Source organism: Hyaena hyaena, unplaced genomic scaffold (assembly GCF_003009895.1).
Source record: "Hyaena hyaena isolate Hyena2069 unplaced genomic scaffold, ASM300989v1 scaffold_115, whole genome shotgun sequence".
NCBI classification, from domain to species: Eukaryota; Metazoa; Chordata; class Mammalia; order Carnivora; family Hyaenidae; genus Hyaena; species Hyaena hyaena.
In genome coordinates, this window is record NW_024080747.1 from 1,992,438 (window position 1) to 2,009,728 (window position 17,291).

At 42.0% G+C, this 17,291-nt stretch overlaps 1 protein-coding gene across 1 annotated transcript in view; it reads right to left on the reverse strand.

Annotated features, from left to right (window-relative positions):
• Window positions 1-1,465: 1,465 nt before the first annotated feature.
• FBN2 (fibrillin 2) overlaps window positions 1,466-17,291 on the reverse strand; it is a 258,206-nt gene continuing 242,380 nt past the window's right edge. The window contains exons 59-65 of the mRNA XM_039236691.1: window positions 15,577-15,699; window positions 13,874-13,990; window positions 13,130-13,258; window positions 11,395-11,514; window positions 6,494-6,725; window positions 5,223-5,394; window positions 1,466-3,394 (exon numbers count right to left, since the gene is read on the reverse strand). Of these exons, the coding sequence (XP_039092622.1) occupies window positions 3,020-3,394; window positions 5,223-5,394; window positions 6,494-6,725; window positions 11,395-11,514; window positions 13,130-13,258; window positions 13,874-13,990; window positions 15,577-15,699 (1,268 nt within the window). The 3' untranslated portion in view covers window positions 1,466-3,019. The remainder of the gene's footprint in view (window positions 3,395-5,222; window positions 5,395-6,493; window positions 6,726-11,394; window positions 11,515-13,129; window positions 13,259-13,873; window positions 13,991-15,576; window positions 15,700-17,291) is intronic.

A 17,291-nucleotide genomic window follows, 5' to 3' on the forward strand; every position in this document is an offset into this window, starting at 1 on the left:
AATGATCCTATTTGACATTCCTAGATTGTGAAAAATGGTAGGTGTGTCAATTTAAATTCCCTGAATTATTTTCATTGTTCTTGTGCAAACGTGACCAACTTGCATCTACCACAAGTAAGCAGCAAAATCAAAAATTGAAAAGAACTTAATTTTTAAAAAGTCCAAGTCGAAGTGCTAATGCAAAGAGAATTCTTTTCACCTTAAGATCAAATTACTGCTTATTATATAACTAATAACTGTACATATCTGTGTATTTGTATATATATATCTGGGCTTACTTACTCTTGTACAAACTTTTCTGTGCCTTAGGCCAAGTACTTTCTGAGGGGACAGTTAATGGGAATGACAAAATGGTACAGAATGTATCATTAGCAGTTAGTTACTAGAGACACAAATTAATCATGCCTGTGCCAGGGCTCAGAGCTAAGAGAATTGTCATAAGGCACCCAGAGGTGTCTGAGAAGGTTCTTCCTAGGAGCATCTTGAGGTAGTCATTTCTTTCCAGTACATTCTTCTGTGGAAAGCCCTGCATGGTCTTTGATCCCTTTGGTGTCAAGCCCCTGATAGTATGGATTTTCAAACTCCTTCAGGAGCAGGTTAAAGGAAAACTTAAGAGTGCCGTTGCAGGTGGTTCAGAGTCAAATTTGGTTACAGGTCGTTTCCCATTAGGCGGTACCAGTACCAAATGCCAGATGAAACAGCATACCTGTGCTTACTCCACGCAGCTGACTTCCGGTTGGCAGAGAGCAGCAGTAAGGTCAGTCATAACATATCCTTGCTTTCCTATGCTGAGGCGAGAAATCTGGGTGTACAAATTCTCCAACTCTGCAGTGAATGGACTTCTAAGACCTTTCTGTGCTTACTTCAGCAGTGTGTCACAAAACATAGTGGCTCGATAGTAACTTCTCGTGTCTAGCCACTTACCCACTGAGCAAAGTCTGTGCCGCTGTAAGAGATGGGAAGCTTTGGGTTCTTTCGGATGAGGATGCTATTTGGCCTAGGTATGCTCACTCTGTATTTGTGCTTAAAAACTGAAGTTCAGGAAAAGCCTTAAAGAAGTCAGACTCAGAGAATGTTTGCACTTCCTCACAGGTGCTTGAATGCAGTGGCCCCTCAGAGCCTATGTGGGGATGACATGGACTCTCAGGTGTCTAGAAAGATGGAGGGCTCCTAGGAGTCTTAGAATCTATGCGGAAGGGACCTACTGCCTTAATTTTGGCCTTCTCTGTGAATACGAATTTATGTTGTAATTGTCACTCAAACTCCTGCTTACTTTGTGTCACAGATTGGACAGCATTCTCTTATCTTCCTGTAGTTGTGCCCGGCTCTCCTCTCCTGACACTTTCATACAGGTCCCTATAAGCAAAGCCTCAGCCCCGAGCACACACACACACACACGCACACAGGGATTGTAGTCCCATAAAACTCTCAGCCAGCAAACTACCCCAAAATAAGCTTTATTGCAAGAAAAGTGTCATATTTGATACAAAGACCTACAAAAACAAACAAAACCAAAACCATAAGTTTTTCCTCACAAACACTTGATTACAAATGTACACTGTTTCTTTTTTCTTTTTATTTCTTTAGGTATTAAAAAACAAAACAGAACAAAACCCCAAACTGGATATAACTGGTTATGAATCTTTGGTCAGCACAGGTGTGAGAGGAACAACCCGGAGCCTGCATGTGCTTCTGGCCATTTCACATATGAGGTTTGGTCACCGGTCCAGGGACAGGTTCTTGGGTTGAGAAGTACGCAGGGACGTCCTTTTAGTTGGCGTGTCCCGGTACAGGATCTTTTTAAAATGACTAAAGCAAACTAAACATCAATTCATTGTACAAACATCTTTCATACACAATAGGCTATGATAAAACGAGGCATATGGTGTATAACTACAGTATTAATGAAAATTCTAAAAAAAATGGATTTAAAACAAAACAACATATATTCCTTGGCTGTACTGCATGATTTGTTTGCACATATGGCAGTCCTGAAACAGCTTGAACATAATAAATGCACCGTTAATCTATGACAGCACCGAACACTAGGGAACGCCACGGGTCCCTCCGCGAAGGACTGGCAGTTCCGGAGCTGCCTGTGGCGCCGCGCATGCGCGGCGCACCCTGGGTAAAATGAGGTGGCGTGGGGAGCACGTGGGCTTCCTTGAGGTTCTAGGAGGAGGAGATACAGTACGGTCTGGCCCTGCAACGCTACTGGTCTCACAAGCAGTCAAGGTATTTTGCTACAGTGGTTGCGCCTCATCTTCCGTTGCCTGGTGTGTCTGCTGATGTGAAATACCGTCCCGCTGAGCTGCTCTGGCTCTGATCGCCCTTATCCGGGATCTACCGGCATTTCCGTCCTTTACGAGTACTGATTACACGGCCCATACAGCTCTGTGAGGCTTTCTTTAAAACAATCGGATGTGTACCAGTTGGACGACTGGCAGAAAAACCAAAGGAAACATCTCTTGAATCTACTGGATTTTTAAAAAGCACCTCTAAAAGACATAGCTCAAATTTATAAATCTAAAGAAAAACAAGTGAGTTTCCCTTTTTTTTTTTGTTTACATAGTTTGTTCATTTCTCCATATATTACTGCATTAAAAATAAATAAACATCTATATTTTTTTTTTACTTAGCAACTATAGCAAAATACCCAAAGTGTTATAGACTGCTAACAGGAAAAAAAAAAAAGCTCACATTATTTTTGTGCATTTAGTGCCATATGCTGATCTCTTGAACATTTAGTTTTAGGTTTTTTTTTTTTTTTAATATATTTTAAAGTGAAGTTATATAAAAATACAGTAACCACGGTTGCCTTTGTACTCAAATCTTTGGCCATACCAGAGTCTCAATCATCCCTCCCTGTGAGGGTCAACGTTCTGCAGTCTGAGCCAGGGAGGAAAGCAACACAAGTTGTCTTTTTCTCCCCCCTCTTTAAAATGGGTCCTTGATCTCTCAGAGGCTTCTGCAGGCTGGCTGTGCAGGGATTTGAGCCTGGAACCAAGTCTGTAAGGGGTTAATAGAGCTGAATCTGCAGCCTCATTCTGAGAGCCTCCCCGAGCTCCCCTACGAGGTAGTCGTCCTCATTGTGGTCTTCCAGTTTCTTCAGCTCCTTCTTCTTGTAGAGAGGGACGCTGCTGATTTCCAGTGTGTACGTGCCGGGCACGAGCTTCCTCTTGGCCGTGTGCAAGTAGCTGAGCCCGTTCCTTTGGTGGATGCGGAAGATGCCCTCGTCGTTCCCTTGGGAGATGACATAGCGGATGTGGTTGTTGAGGGGCTCGATGGCGGGCATGAGTTCTAGGATGTGCTCCTTAGAGCCAAGGCCCGAGAGGTTGAACTTCATTTTCACGGGGCTGTCCATGTCGACGCTTTCCAGGCTGATGGGTTCAATCTGGAGAAAGCAGGAAGGGATGTGGGAAGAGATTCTGAGGCGCAAGCAGAGGGACTGGGAAGGGAGCTGTCGCTAGGGCTGCAGCCACAGCGGCCACCCTGCGTAGGCCCTGCGCCCGGAGTGCCTGTGAAGGAGGCTGCTGGGACTTGCTGTCAGCTGAGGGGAAAGGTCAGTCCCACAGAGCTTGCCCTGTAAATCTTACAGTCTCTCAGTCACCTTGTCCAGGTTGAGTGACAGGGCTGAGCATACAGAGAGCATTCACATTTAAAAACATTCCTTGATGAGTTTTTGCAGTAACATGCTGATTAATACTAAAATGATTTTTTTTTCCTGGAGTCTAGGTCAGAAGTGTAGCTACTGGCCAATAGCAGGGACTATCGTCAGAGCAGTCTTCATTCTGAAGGCCTGGCGTGATTTGTGAGGCCCCCACAACCGTGAGTAGGGTGTGTTTACTGGGCATTTACAATGTTTAGTGCAGACAGAGGGACCTGCAGTGTACTGGGCTTGGGTCTGAATCTGCTTTGGTAAAAATCCAGTGGGGCCAGGCCCAGGTAAACCAAGTCTCACTTGGACAAAGGGAAGGGAGGTTTTAGAGTGCTAATGTAGTAAGACCGGCAAAAATCTAAAGCTCTGAGTTGACGCTTTAAGTAAGAACTTGGCTCTGGTGGTGCAGAAGTGCCCAACAGTAATCAGACAGAATCCTGTCCCCGGTACTAAGGTGAGAAGTTGTAATAAGCAAAATTTCTGGATTTTTAGTTAGAGGCACACAATGAGTATCTCACTTGTCATATTTAAACATTGGTTAGGTACCTCACTCAACTTATGGTAAATGTAACACTGGACTGTTTATTATTATATAATAGAACCAAAGATCTTTTGGCTAGAGAAATCTAGTCTTACAGGTAAAGTTTCTGAGGCCCAGAAAACTGAAGCAAGTCATCTAACTCACATAGCCAGTTAGTTGTTGCCTATGTTTTTTTTTTTTTTTTTTTTTTTGGTGGGAGTATTCTGCAGTAACGTTAACTGAAGAGGGTGGTCCTAGCCCTAATCTTTGGGCAAACCATCATCTTTGGATACCAGGTATTACCTGGTGACGTTTACCAACATGTCAGGCACTGTTCTGGGCACTTCACAGGGTCAACACAATCTTCCTGTCAGCCTTCAAGGTTAAGTATTTTAATCTCCATTTTACAGGTGAAGAAATTGAGGTAGAGGTTAAGTGAACATGTCCCATGAAACACAGGTAATAAGTGGGGAGGGTCAGGGAACATTTCACACCACACATGCTTGGACTTCCGTTTTAACTACTCGGTTAAATCCACTGGTAGAAATGGCAGGCAATTCAGATTTTCAGTTCCTTACAAATACACTTTACTTGGAGATAAAAATTTTTATGGGAGGAACCCTTATTCTTACAAATGTCACAGGATATGGGACCGAATTGGCTTATCTTCTACTGAAAATTAAAAGCAGCCTGGTGTACTTCATTTGTATAAAGCACAAATAGAAAATTCAAAATAATTTGTTTTTTGAATCATTTTAAAATAGCTAGTTCCTAGACAGACCGTTTTTTTCCCCTCTGGCCCAAAGAAGAAGAAAAACGTAGGGTCTGAAACTGTGACTCTTAAATTCCTCCCCCCATAGTCCTTGTGTTTTCAGTTAATACTGCCTCTAATTTTAACATGTCTCTGCCATACTCTGTTAATTCAGTTACCAACTTTCAAGAAAGTTTCCATGGAGGCTGGAAGTTAGGCTAAAATTTACTGCAGTGTATGTGCGCAGGTGTAAGGCTAAAATCTTGTGACAGAACCAAGTGCGGTTTACTCACAGCTGTGGGCTCCGGGTCACGAACACTTCTCTTCTGTCTGCCGTCTTTCTTAGAGTAGCCGTTGATCTTGCACTCATAGCATGCTTCCGGGGACAGAGCATTTTCCTCGTCCACCTCCGCATCCAGGGACAGGTACTGCCCTTTGTTAAATCCCATGCCTGAGACACAGTGGCTGTGTGCAGTGAGGAAAGGCATTATGAGACTTCACAATGTGTGACCACAGTTTTCCAGTGGTAGAGCAGACTTTTCAGAAACAGGAAACTAACAGAGTAAACTCTAAGCTCATAAACATGAGCACCTATTTTTCTTGGTAACTCTTTCTTTCAATACGTAATACAGGAGGTGCTCCCTCATTTTGAGCAACATACTTCTGAGAAGAATTAAAAAAAAAAAGGAAAGTATGAATTTCAAAAGAGAATGCTTAGAGAATTTCTGTTGCTTTAGAAGCCTGTGTTTGATGCTCTCAGGAAAGCTCTGTGCTTTAACAGCTGGGATTTCTGAGCTCCTGTTATGGTGAGTGAGAGTCACTGAGTTGGCTGTAAATGACCCTAGTCTGGACCAAGACCTTGGGTGTTAAGCATTATTAGGTACCAGGGGTGGTCAGGCAAGTCTGCACCCCTCAGTGCCTGACTCACTCCCTGTTCCTTCGGGGGAAGGTGACCTTGACTGACTTGTAAATTCCCATCTCCTGTACTGTGAGGGCCAGCTGCCTTGAAGGAAGGAGGCAGGCGGCCAGCGACTCCAGTGTGCGGGAGACGGCCCACTTGGGAAGGTGTCCTTAAGCTGGCGGGAACCCAGCCTTGTGGCCTGGTGCCACACTGGCCGGGCACACCCTCTCTCTGCAGTGTACAGCCAGATGAGCAGAGAGACAGATGCCTTCCTTAGGGACCACCAGGGGAGCACTTGCCAAAATTCAGAGAAAAATCTGGGGTGAAGCCATCCCCACTTACACCTCATAACCCTGGTGTCAGTGACAACATGGGAGCAGGGTCTTTAAAGGTCTGCTTGTCTCTGGCTTTGAGGGATGTGAGTGAATCAGTTCAGGCCATTCTGTGGGGCTGGAAAGGGACACCTGTGTGACAGCGGGTCTCAGGTTCACAGCCGAGGTGATCCTACCGCACCCCACCCATGTGTCTGCCTGGTGGTCCTCCTTCCCACACCCCACATCCCGGGACCAGCGCTTTCGCCTCCTGGGCTGTGTCACCGTTTGCTTTCCCTGCAGTGCTGGGACCACACCTGTGTTCCTGTGCGAGGGGGGTGGGTGGCCTTACCCCTGTCCCACTCGGTAGTAGCCGGGCGGGCAGCCACAGAGGTAGCCCCCTTCTGTGTTGGAGCAGCCGTAGTTGCAGGGGTTCTTGGACGACGAGCACTCGTTGACGTCATGGCAGGCGCTGGAGAACTGGTCGAAGGAGAAGCCTGAGGGGCAGACGCACTTGTAGCCCCCCAGCGTGTTGTAGCAGGAAGCGGAGCCGCACGCGTTGGGATTGGAGCATTCGTTCTCGTCTAGGAGGAGAGTAAGAACCTTTTACGTGGGGAAGCGGGCAGGAGGGGAAGGGCAGCCCGGCTCTCACGGGAATGGCAGTTTCACATGGACGTATCTCTAGAACTGTATTTAAAAAATGTTCACTCTGACGGCTGATTGGCAAAGCTTATAAAACGGAAGAAAAAAAAAAAAAACCCTGACAAATCCCCCTCACTTGAAAAAAAAACCCCTTGCACTCCCCTTGTATTTTGTGTTGGTGCTATATTTCTGAATAGGATGCAGCCTTTGGGTAAGGATGTTTGCAGTCTGTCTACTGAATAACTTCTATTCTCTGAACCTAAAGTTACTTCAGTTTTTTTTTAATGTTTTATTCATTCCTGAGAGAGAGAGAGAGACAGCGTGAGCAGGGGAGAGTCAGAGAGACAGGGAGACACAGAATTTAAAGCAGGTTCCAGACTCTGAGCTGTCAGCACAGAGTCCGACGCGGGACTCGAACCCACAAACCGTGAGATCATGACCTGAGCTGAAGTCAGACGCCTAAATGACTAAGCCACCCAGGCGCCCCGACCTAAGGTTACTTCAAACGCCTGTCTCTGAGATCCATGGAGATACCAAGTACATCACTACATTTTAGGGGCCACAGGGATGGGAGAAGTGGAAAATGACTCCTCGTGGGTGTGGAGTTTCTCTCTGCGACGATGAAAATGTGCTGGAGGTGATGGTTGTGCACTCCTCAGAATATACTGAATGCCACTCAAGTGTACACATTGTGTTCTCAATTTTTTTTTAATGTTTATTGGTTTTAGAGCGAGAGAGAGACCAACTGTGAGCAGGGGAGGGACCGAGAGAGAGGGAGACACAGAATCTGAAACAGGCTCCAGGCTCTGAGCTGTCGGCACAGAGCCTGACATAGGGCGTGAACCCAAGAACCATGAGATTATGACCCGAGCTGAAGGCTGAAGTCATACACTTAACCGACTGAGCCAGAGTCCCCTGAACTGTACACATTTTGAAAAGATGACTTTTATGATATGTGAATTACATCTCAATTAAACAAATCTGTATCTGTACGTGTTTCTGTTCTCCCAGCAATTCTAAATTCAAATATATATAAAATTCAAATATATATAAAAATTCAAATACTCTTGAGTTACAAAGTAATTAAAAGAAACTATTTAACTGGATTTACGGAACTGGACATCGAGTATGCCTTTATCTGCTCGAGAACCCATCCCGTGCAGACTGCACTTTAGGAGAGAGCACTGCATTCAGAATATGCTGACGTACGTTTTGCTAGTTTAATAACCTTACACTGTACGTTTCTGACTGCAGGGTAATTACAGGTTCTACTTGCTGTTGCTCTTACTTTTACAAAATCAAAGCCTGATTGTGCTTTTCACTTTGGAGATTACCATTTTGCTCTTCACTGCCTGGTTGATATATAGCATGTGGCTTGACTCCTCTGGGCTTTATTATAATCCATATTTCCCCCTGGGCGCAAGTCACATCTGCTCCATGGAATTCTTTCAGATTCTCGTGTCCCCACTGGAGCGCAGTGTGTCTGTTTACTTGATATGTGACAAGTCTACGTTTCAGCCCACATGGGGTAGCGGTTCATCTGCAAGTGGATGTGCGTCTGGAACACAACAGCCAGAGGGAGGGGCCTGTCTGCAGCAGCTCAGCCAGATTATGAGGGGTGCAGGCGGAGGTGCCGAGGCCTTGCAGACAGGATATTTAAGGCCATTAAGTAAGGCACACAGGTTACCAAAAGGGTAGATGTGAATGAATTCGGCAAATTTGTGTCAGGATTATAGGTTCAGAATTGACCAGCAAACAGAGAATGCTGGATCTACAACCTACTATGATTACTGAATATGTATGAGCTCTATGTTTTCATTTCATGGGGAGAAAGTATTTAAATCAATTCTTAATAACTAATCTCACTTTTAAAATATGTTGACGTTTGATACATACTTTGTCTCACACTTCACTATTTTTTTCCATATCCAAGTGTTCATTAATATTCACTTACTTTTAATTTTGAATAACTGATAATGGTTGCAAAGATTTGAGCATGTTACCTACCTGTATCTGTACAGTCTATGTGCCAGAATGTTATAAATGTTCTCTGGCAAATGGCTGGTGACTTCTTAAAACCTTTTTCAGTATTAACAAAAAACTGTCATTTTGCTTAAGTGGCAACAGTATTAACAACATTGTATCCTTACAATTTAATATTATTAAAATTATCTGATGCACTGACTATAACAGTTTTGACCATTTACTAAGAGAATCCAGATAAATGGGTCTGAAATAGTGCATTCTGTATCCACCCCCCTATAATCATACGAATGACTAATGATACACACACACAGGTAATAGATAAAAATAATTTGTGGCCTTTGAGTTTGCATTTTGTCATAATTCTTGATCTTCCGACAAGTTGTTGCTTTTATTAGTTCCTGGTGATTTAATTCTATCCCTGCCATATATCTGAGTTAAAGTTCCAACTGGAATTATGTGTGTGCAAAGCAAGGAAGTCAGCAATTACAGTAGAGATCAGCTGGATTCCTCAACCTTGAACATAAGAATCTAGAAACTTCCAAATCCCTGCTGTTACACTGTGTGGGCTTTTCTGGGGTGACTGCCTTGCTGAAGTGCCCACTTGGAGAATTCCACAAAGGGGAATTAGGATGTACCATACATGGGGCACCTGGGGGCTCAGTTAATCATGTGACTCTTGATTTCAGCTCTGGTCATGATCTCATGGTCTCGAGATTGAGCCCCCTCGTGGGACTCCATGTGGAGCCTGCGTGGGATTCTCTCTGCCCCTCCCCAACTTGTCTCTCCCCCTCTCTCTTTCTCAAAATCAATAAATTTTTAAAAAGGCTATTCTATACAGCCTTGATTCTAAAGTTAGACCAATGGAGTGAAAAACATATTTTTACACTAGATAGTCACAGGCAGAAGCTCCAGGAGACGAAAAACGTGGAAGTAGGGATGATATTCCATACATGGTCCTGTTTATACTTATGATCACTATAAAAATAAGTACTTTTAATAATATTTCATCTTTAATGAAATATTAAAAGATCATCCTTTGGCCGTAGTATCCACAGAATTAACTGAGAAATCCGTGTTATTTACTAAATAAAGTGGAGGGTCTCATATTTTATAAACAAAGCAATATACTTGTTTTATACTGTTTTAAAGTAAAAGTACTGTTCCCTGTATTCCGTAGGGTATTTATTATGCCTATACTTTGCCACTGTTTAAAAATCAGGGCGAAAGGACACTGGCAACATTTTTGTGTGTGTACAGAAAAAGTAGTATATTTATGAAATCATTTTGATAATCCTTGAAGACTCTGCCCTTAACTTCTTAATCATTAACGGTTTCTGCATTTTCCCGCACAAGTGTCTATTCGTGGGGTGACAAAGCCTCTGTCTTTGGCCTGGCACAAGACCACAGCCTCTTTGTAATTTTGGCAGAGCTGGCTTCCCTCCTTTGAAATTTATCTGGATTTTCTCTGCTCAAGTCACTAAACCGTCATGAGGAATTTCTTTTGAGAAGGCCACAGAGGATAAAATCAGATTAATTTGTTTAGTGGATGCTCAGCGTGAAGTATGTGGAGAACACGCAGGGTAACTGAAATCACTACAGAGGGACAGGAAGGCACCCTGCTGTTTCTCTGTGGGGCTCGGTTCCCCTTGGGCTCAGCTACGCTGACATCTACTGTCATAGTGTGTTGGATGGCGTGTCTATGAAGTGCACTCACGTGGGGCCAGGAAATCAGGCGTATGCTCCGTACATCAGCCGGCTGCTCAAGTACAGAATAATGTTCTCTTTGATGAATCTGTCCTTAAAAGGAGACTTTCTATTGACTATTATCAGTGCAAGGAACAGAGCTAAGGGCCTACAGATTTTATTTTATAAACGTTTTTATCTGGAGTTTTCAACAGAATTAGCTCTAACTGGAAACTTTTTCTACCTTCAAATACTTAACCTTCTTCATTAAATCTGTGTAACTGAAGAGCACACATATATGGCTCTTAATAAGCTGATCTGAATTCTTTTCGATTTATAGGAGGGAGATTGATGGGTAATTCCTCAACCCCAAACCTAAAGATGAGACATTAATGAGGAAAAGCCTCAGACCTTAGCACATGAAGATGATGATTCTTGACACCACCTTTAGAAAGTTAAAATTACATTTAGTAGGAAATTCCAATTATAAAAGCTCTAGTTGAGTTACCTTTTCAGCCCTTAAAACAACATTTTTATTCCAGATATTTTCAAACCTACGTTAGCACAGAGACTAGTGTACAGATTTCTACATATCAGGGCAAAGGACTGGTTTTAAAGTTCTAGGATTCTAGGGCCACCTGGGTTGGCTCAGTAAGTTAGACATCTGACTCTTGAGCCAAAATCATGATTTCAAGGTTCTTGGGATCCAGCCTCATCTCTGCCTCAGCGCAGACAGCATGGAGCCTGCCTGGGATTCTTTCTCTCCCTCTGCTGAACTCCTGCTAGCACACGCGCGCTCTCGCTGTCTCTCTCTCTTTCTCAAAAATAAACAAAGTTCTAGGATTCAAAGGCTCCACTGAAACCTCAACCTTTTTTAGTTCATCTTATGCAAAGATAGTTTAAGGTAAGAAAGGCAGAAGGTACATCACAAGTGGAGCTCACCGACACACTGGTTCCACTGGTAGTGCTGAATATACCCTTGAGGGCAGCCGCATCTGTAGCCTCCCAGGATGTTCTGGCAGCCATGCTGGCACCTGTGGTTTCCATCACATTCATCCACGTCTGCAACAAAAATCCCAGCATGAGATTCCTGCAGACTTTCCTCTACTGTTCTGAAATGCACTCCACATACAACCTGGGTTAACGATTATCAGGGAAACTAACAAGACACACAGAGGCTTTGAGCTCTTCCAAGTCACATGGTTATTAGGGGTGATAAAAAGAATGGTTCTAAGAGCCCACCTTATTCTGATGCTGTCCGCCACACCATCTCCTGTCAGTGCTTTCAATAACATCTTAATTTCAGCAAATCAGCCAGAGCAGCCACAAATGTTGTATATTTTGGATGGATGAATTGCATATGGTGTGATTTATTTGGTAGGTTATCTAAACATATTTGCATTACCTATTCCAGTAGATTCAAACATAATTTGGACATTTTATTCCTCATTTTGAGGAAGATACAGCACTACAGCGATACCATTCAAAATTAATTATATTTAAAATTTAGGTATCCGAATGTTATTTTTAGATACGACATGGTATTCTTACACATCTGGGATAATTTCTTTGTTCATACATGCATTCTCTTTTGGAATGACACCTGAGGCTTTGAAATCTACCCATAAAGAGTAAAATAAAATTGACATGTCTGATGTGTGTACAACAAATTTATATTAATAAATAATAAATGGTATCTCATGTGGATGGTCACAAGCTGAACCCACATGTGGCAAACAGCCGTACATTCAGAATACTTTAAAAATTTCAATGATTTCAACTATAAAATGTTAAAATGGAAATTTTTAGAAGTGGATTTTTCTTGGCTGCAAATTAGATGTATAAATGTCCTACACTTCTTATAAAGAGTACATTAAAAACTCAATATATTTCTTAAATCCAAAATCATAAATTCCTAAGAATAATAAAGGGTGACTAATATCAATAAAGACATAAGTTGCCTTAAATTTATAAAAAATATAAGGGATGTATATAGTCTCATAATTTTTTGGCATGGTATTTTGTAAAAGATACCAATTCTTATAAATTAACACTTGCAATGAAAATGTTAGAGAACAGTATAATATTTGGTTGGGTACAGGCAAATTCTTATTTTATTCCCAGCTAAACACTTCCTTGGACTTCATAAGAAATACCTATTGTGGGGATGGAGTTGCAGAAATTGTTCATTGTCGGGAAGAGAGTGGATCAGGAGTTTCAGAACAAAGGAAATGGAAATAGCTATCATTTTCCCCATTGCTTTTCGTATATTTCTGCAATTCCCTTTCATAATTGGTTCTTTCCTTAGACTTAACTTTCACACAGGCCGTTATCAGGGAACAAAGCCCAGTGTTTTTTTCTGATTTATTTGTATACTACTGTAAACCATATTAGCTATAGAATTCCCCCCCTTTTTTTTTAGATCAGTAATTAGGTAAAGTAACACCAGTTACTTTAAAAGCCAGTTCATACTCTCAGAATTTCTGTTCTACCACATTAAAGTTTTCCTCTGCTCCTAAAATGATATACGAAAATATAAGAACAGAAATCAGTTCCAGAGTTCTATTTTGTTAAGTACTTTCTTTCTTTTGAGATGATCTCATTTCTCATTTAGTGGCCTGGAAGTGAAAAATAGTGTGCTCTGTTAGATCAAGGATTTTTGAGCAAAAAAACTGACCTTCACAGTTCAGTCCGGTGGCATCAAGAGAGAACCCTCTTTGGCATTCGCAGCTGAAACTTCCAGGCGTGTTTTGACAGATTCCCTTTGCTCCACAGAGTGAAGGCTGAGAGCCACATTCATTGTTGTCTACCAAGGCAGGAAAGAGGAGTGTCAAGCTTCCCGGTCATTACCTGACTGAGATTTCACTACACAAAGTGAAAAGTGAGATACGAAAGCCTAAGTTTCAAGATGTGAAAACTTTAGGGAAATGTATGCCCAGAGTCATTGTCATGTTAGCGGCAAAAGTGGCAAGAAAAGGAATATTTTAAGACATGTGAAAGTATAGCACATCTTGGGTTGATTGAGGACATGATTTTTGATAATGCAGACTGAAGGTCTCTTAACGTGTATGTCTTCTAACATAAAATAATAACCCACCATGTTCACTAGCGTGTTCTAAATTACAGTGAACCTTTATTCCTATCTTGTCTGAACACATATGGCTATATTTAGAATGCAACATAAAGGCACTGTTTGGAATACACCCTACTGTGCATGTGCCTGGACCATAAATATTTTTTCCTTTGGATATTATTCTTGTGCAAAAACACCTCTATTATTCACCACTTTTCTAGACCACTAATTATGACACACTGGTTCTAAATATGAGTAGTGAGCCATTCGTTATTCTCCCACTTTAAGTACGATTTTTATGCATCTACCAAGAGTTTGCGAGAGTTCCCATTTGCAGTGTTGTCTTACCAATACAAGCAGTGTGGTGCTGTGTGAAACCAGGTGGGCATTTACAGGTAAAACCTCCCAGAGTGTTGACACAGAGGAACTGGCAGTTGTGCTGTTTGGTCTGACATTCATCAAGGTCTGAAATGAAAGAGAAGCCAGTGAAAATCAGAGCAGAGTCACCTGGCTGTGCATCCTTTCCCATGAAACCACAGAATGGGTACACGTTCCACTGGGAGTATTTTGTCAAGAGTTGTGGGGAAAGCTTTACAGGCTTCCATATGCATATGGTAGCCAGTTTCTTTTCACACACATGAGCAGTGTAAATATTATGGGCTACTCTGATAGGATGGCTACGGTGATACAGAGCACCAAGTTTTCCTAGAATAAGAAACTGAACCAGGGGCGGGGAGGTAGGGGTGGCACCTGGGTGGCTCTGTCAGTTGAGCGTGGGACTTCGGCTCAGGTCATGATCTCACAGTTTGTAAGTTCGAGCCCCGTGATGGGCTCTGTGCTGACAGCTCAGAGCCTGGAGCCTCCTTCAGATTCTGTGTTTCCCCTTCTCTCTGCCCCTCCCCTGCTCAAGCTCTGTCTGTCTCTCTCAATAATATATAAAAATGTTAAAATTTAAAAAAAAAACCTGAATGGAAGAGTCACACTGGTTTACATGAACTATTCACAAAGAAAATATCCAAAGGGTATAATCCTTGAATTTAAAGCTGAGTTCAGCACGTGGCTGGCCACTTACTCCTATTACCCCTAAAGAGGGGTTAAATAAAAATAAAACCATCTGGAAATTGATAAAGATCTGAAAACACACACTGTATCAGGTTCTCAGGGTCCAAATGAAAACACCATCAAAAATACCAGAAGTAAAAAAATACAGCATCTGTAATTCTGATCATAAATGGAATTTATATTTGAACAGAAAACTCCAAATGTGATTTTGGTTAGATTAGAACTTAATATATTTAAATAAATATGCAATGCAATATAAGATGTAGACAACACTAATTCATTAAAGCTTAAAACGCACACTCACTAGTTATACTCCTAACAATGCAAAATTAAATTGCCTCCTGATGGCTCAATAAATAGGTCAAAGAGAATAGTACTGCTTGCTATTATTATTAGTACTTTTTTTGGGTATTCCTTGGAAATAAAACTTCATCTTCTTAAGAATAACGTGTATTTCAAAATTTTAATTAGACAGGAATTCCCTCAGTCCATTGATTTTATACTGGTGAGGTTTGTGATAAAACTGAATGTATGAATATAGCATTGGAGCTACAGTAATTGTCTAATTTAGTTTGATAATTACTTTCAATACTACCTAAGCAAAAAATTTTAAATTCAGCCATTCATTTTCAGTCTTCTTCAGTAAATGTATAAGAATAGTTTAGAGAAATAAAATTTTCTATAAACAATGAAAGAAATTTGATTTTAGTTATTTGTTTCAATCTCTTTGCTCACCATTTTTTTGTTTTATATCATTTCATTTTATTTTGAATTATGTGGTTTGCTAGAAGAAGCAAACCTCTGCAGTTTGGGTTTTAAGGCTCTCTGGCTCCCGTCATGTGTTCTTCAGTAGAGTTTTCTGTGAATAATAAAGTGGTCACTAGGAAGATGTGCTTTCGTGAAGGAGACGCAGGAGTAATCCTGGACTAGCTAAATGTGGATCTGAAAGAAGAGAGATGCGGGTCAGAAAAGCCCAAGGCCTCGCTCACCTTTGCAGGTCTTTGCATCCTCCTGCAGGACGTACCCCCGGGGACAGGAGCACTGGTAGCTTCCCTCTGCGTTCTTGCAGATGAAGTTGCATGGTTTTGGGGATTGGGAACATTCATCAAGATCTAAGGAAGAGGGATGTGAAGATTAAATTCTTAGTCTCAAGGAACAACTGGTCCCCTTCCTCCCTCCATATTTCTACTTCATCTTTTCCTTTTCTGCTTCAACTTAAATGGAAAAGCAGCAAGAGAGAAATGATGCACAACACAGTGTCCTTGAAAGTAACATACTGGTTTACTTTGTAGGTCAATCTATGATTCGTAGATAAATGTAACATCTGGACAACTGTCTGGGTTCAAAAAAATCCACTACATTGTTTTTAAAAATTTTTTTAAATATTTATTTTTTAGAGAGAGAGTGAGAGAGAGAGCGGGGGAGATGCAGAGAGGGAGACAGGATCCCAAGCAGGCTCTGTGCGTCAGCACAAAGCCCGACATGGAGCTCCAACACACCAACCATGAGATCACAGCCTGAGCCGAAGTCAGATGCTCAACCGACTGAGTCACCCAGGTGCTGCTCCACTATGATCTTTAGATTTAATATTTTGGTTTATAGCTCAAGGATCATACCCTAAAATGTAAGAATTTCTTTCTTCTTTAAAAAGTTTTTTACTTTTGAGAGAGAGAGAGAGAGAACAAGCATGAGCGGGGAACGGGTAGAGAAGGAGACACAGAATCTGAAATGGGCTCCAGGCTCTGAGCTGTCAGCACAGTCAGAGGTAACCGCTCCTTTCAAGGTGGCCCTCCGTGCACCATTTTCTCCTTCCAGGGTGCAAAAACATCTCCCTCTCGGGGCGCTTGGGTGGCTCAGGCAGTTAAGTGTCCAACTTCAGCTCAGGTCATGATCTCGCAATTCGTGGGTTCGAGCCCCCGTCAGGCTCTGTGCTGCCAGCTCAGAGCCTGGAGCCTGTTTCAGATTCTGTGTCTCCCTCTCTCTCTGACCCTCCCCTGCTCACCCTGTCTCTCTCAGAAATAAATCAAACATTTGAAAAAAAAAAAAAAAAGAAAAAAAGTCTCCCTCTCCTCTTTTTGCCCAGGGGTGGCCCAGCCCCAGCACACAGCACTGTGCCTCTCAGTTTCTACACACTTCGCTCACAGCTTCATTCAAAACCGCCCTCCTTAATTTGTCCCCCTGTGAATATGCTGCCTCTTTTCTGCTAAGACTGACAGACAGCAAACAATCTCCATTTCTTCCTAAAACATACCGAGTCAATATGATCTTCTTAACCCTTTCTTGCCAGGTTGTTATTAAAACAGGTACTTTAATAGAAGTAAAGCTGCAAGTGGATTAAATATGGAGGACAAAAGACTTTATTTATTTATTTTTTTTGGTCATTGTTGAAAACTAAGTTGAATGCTTTGGAAAGACTCGATAAAGGCAAGCCTCCCAAACCCTGCCCTCAATTGTCATAGAATTCTGTGTGTGAGACATTAATAAGTTAAATTAGAAAAAGAGGCTGTAAAAATGTAGAAGAATTCTGCCCTCAGACTGCTTTGCAACTGGAAATTATACATGATGCTTAATTGGTATATTTTATGCCAAAAACAGCAATGAGGAGCAAAATGCATTCTCTCTATATATGCTAACACACACGTCCACGGTCAAAAGTCATTTTCTTTTATCAAGACATTGATGAGGCACCTAGGTGGCTCAGCTG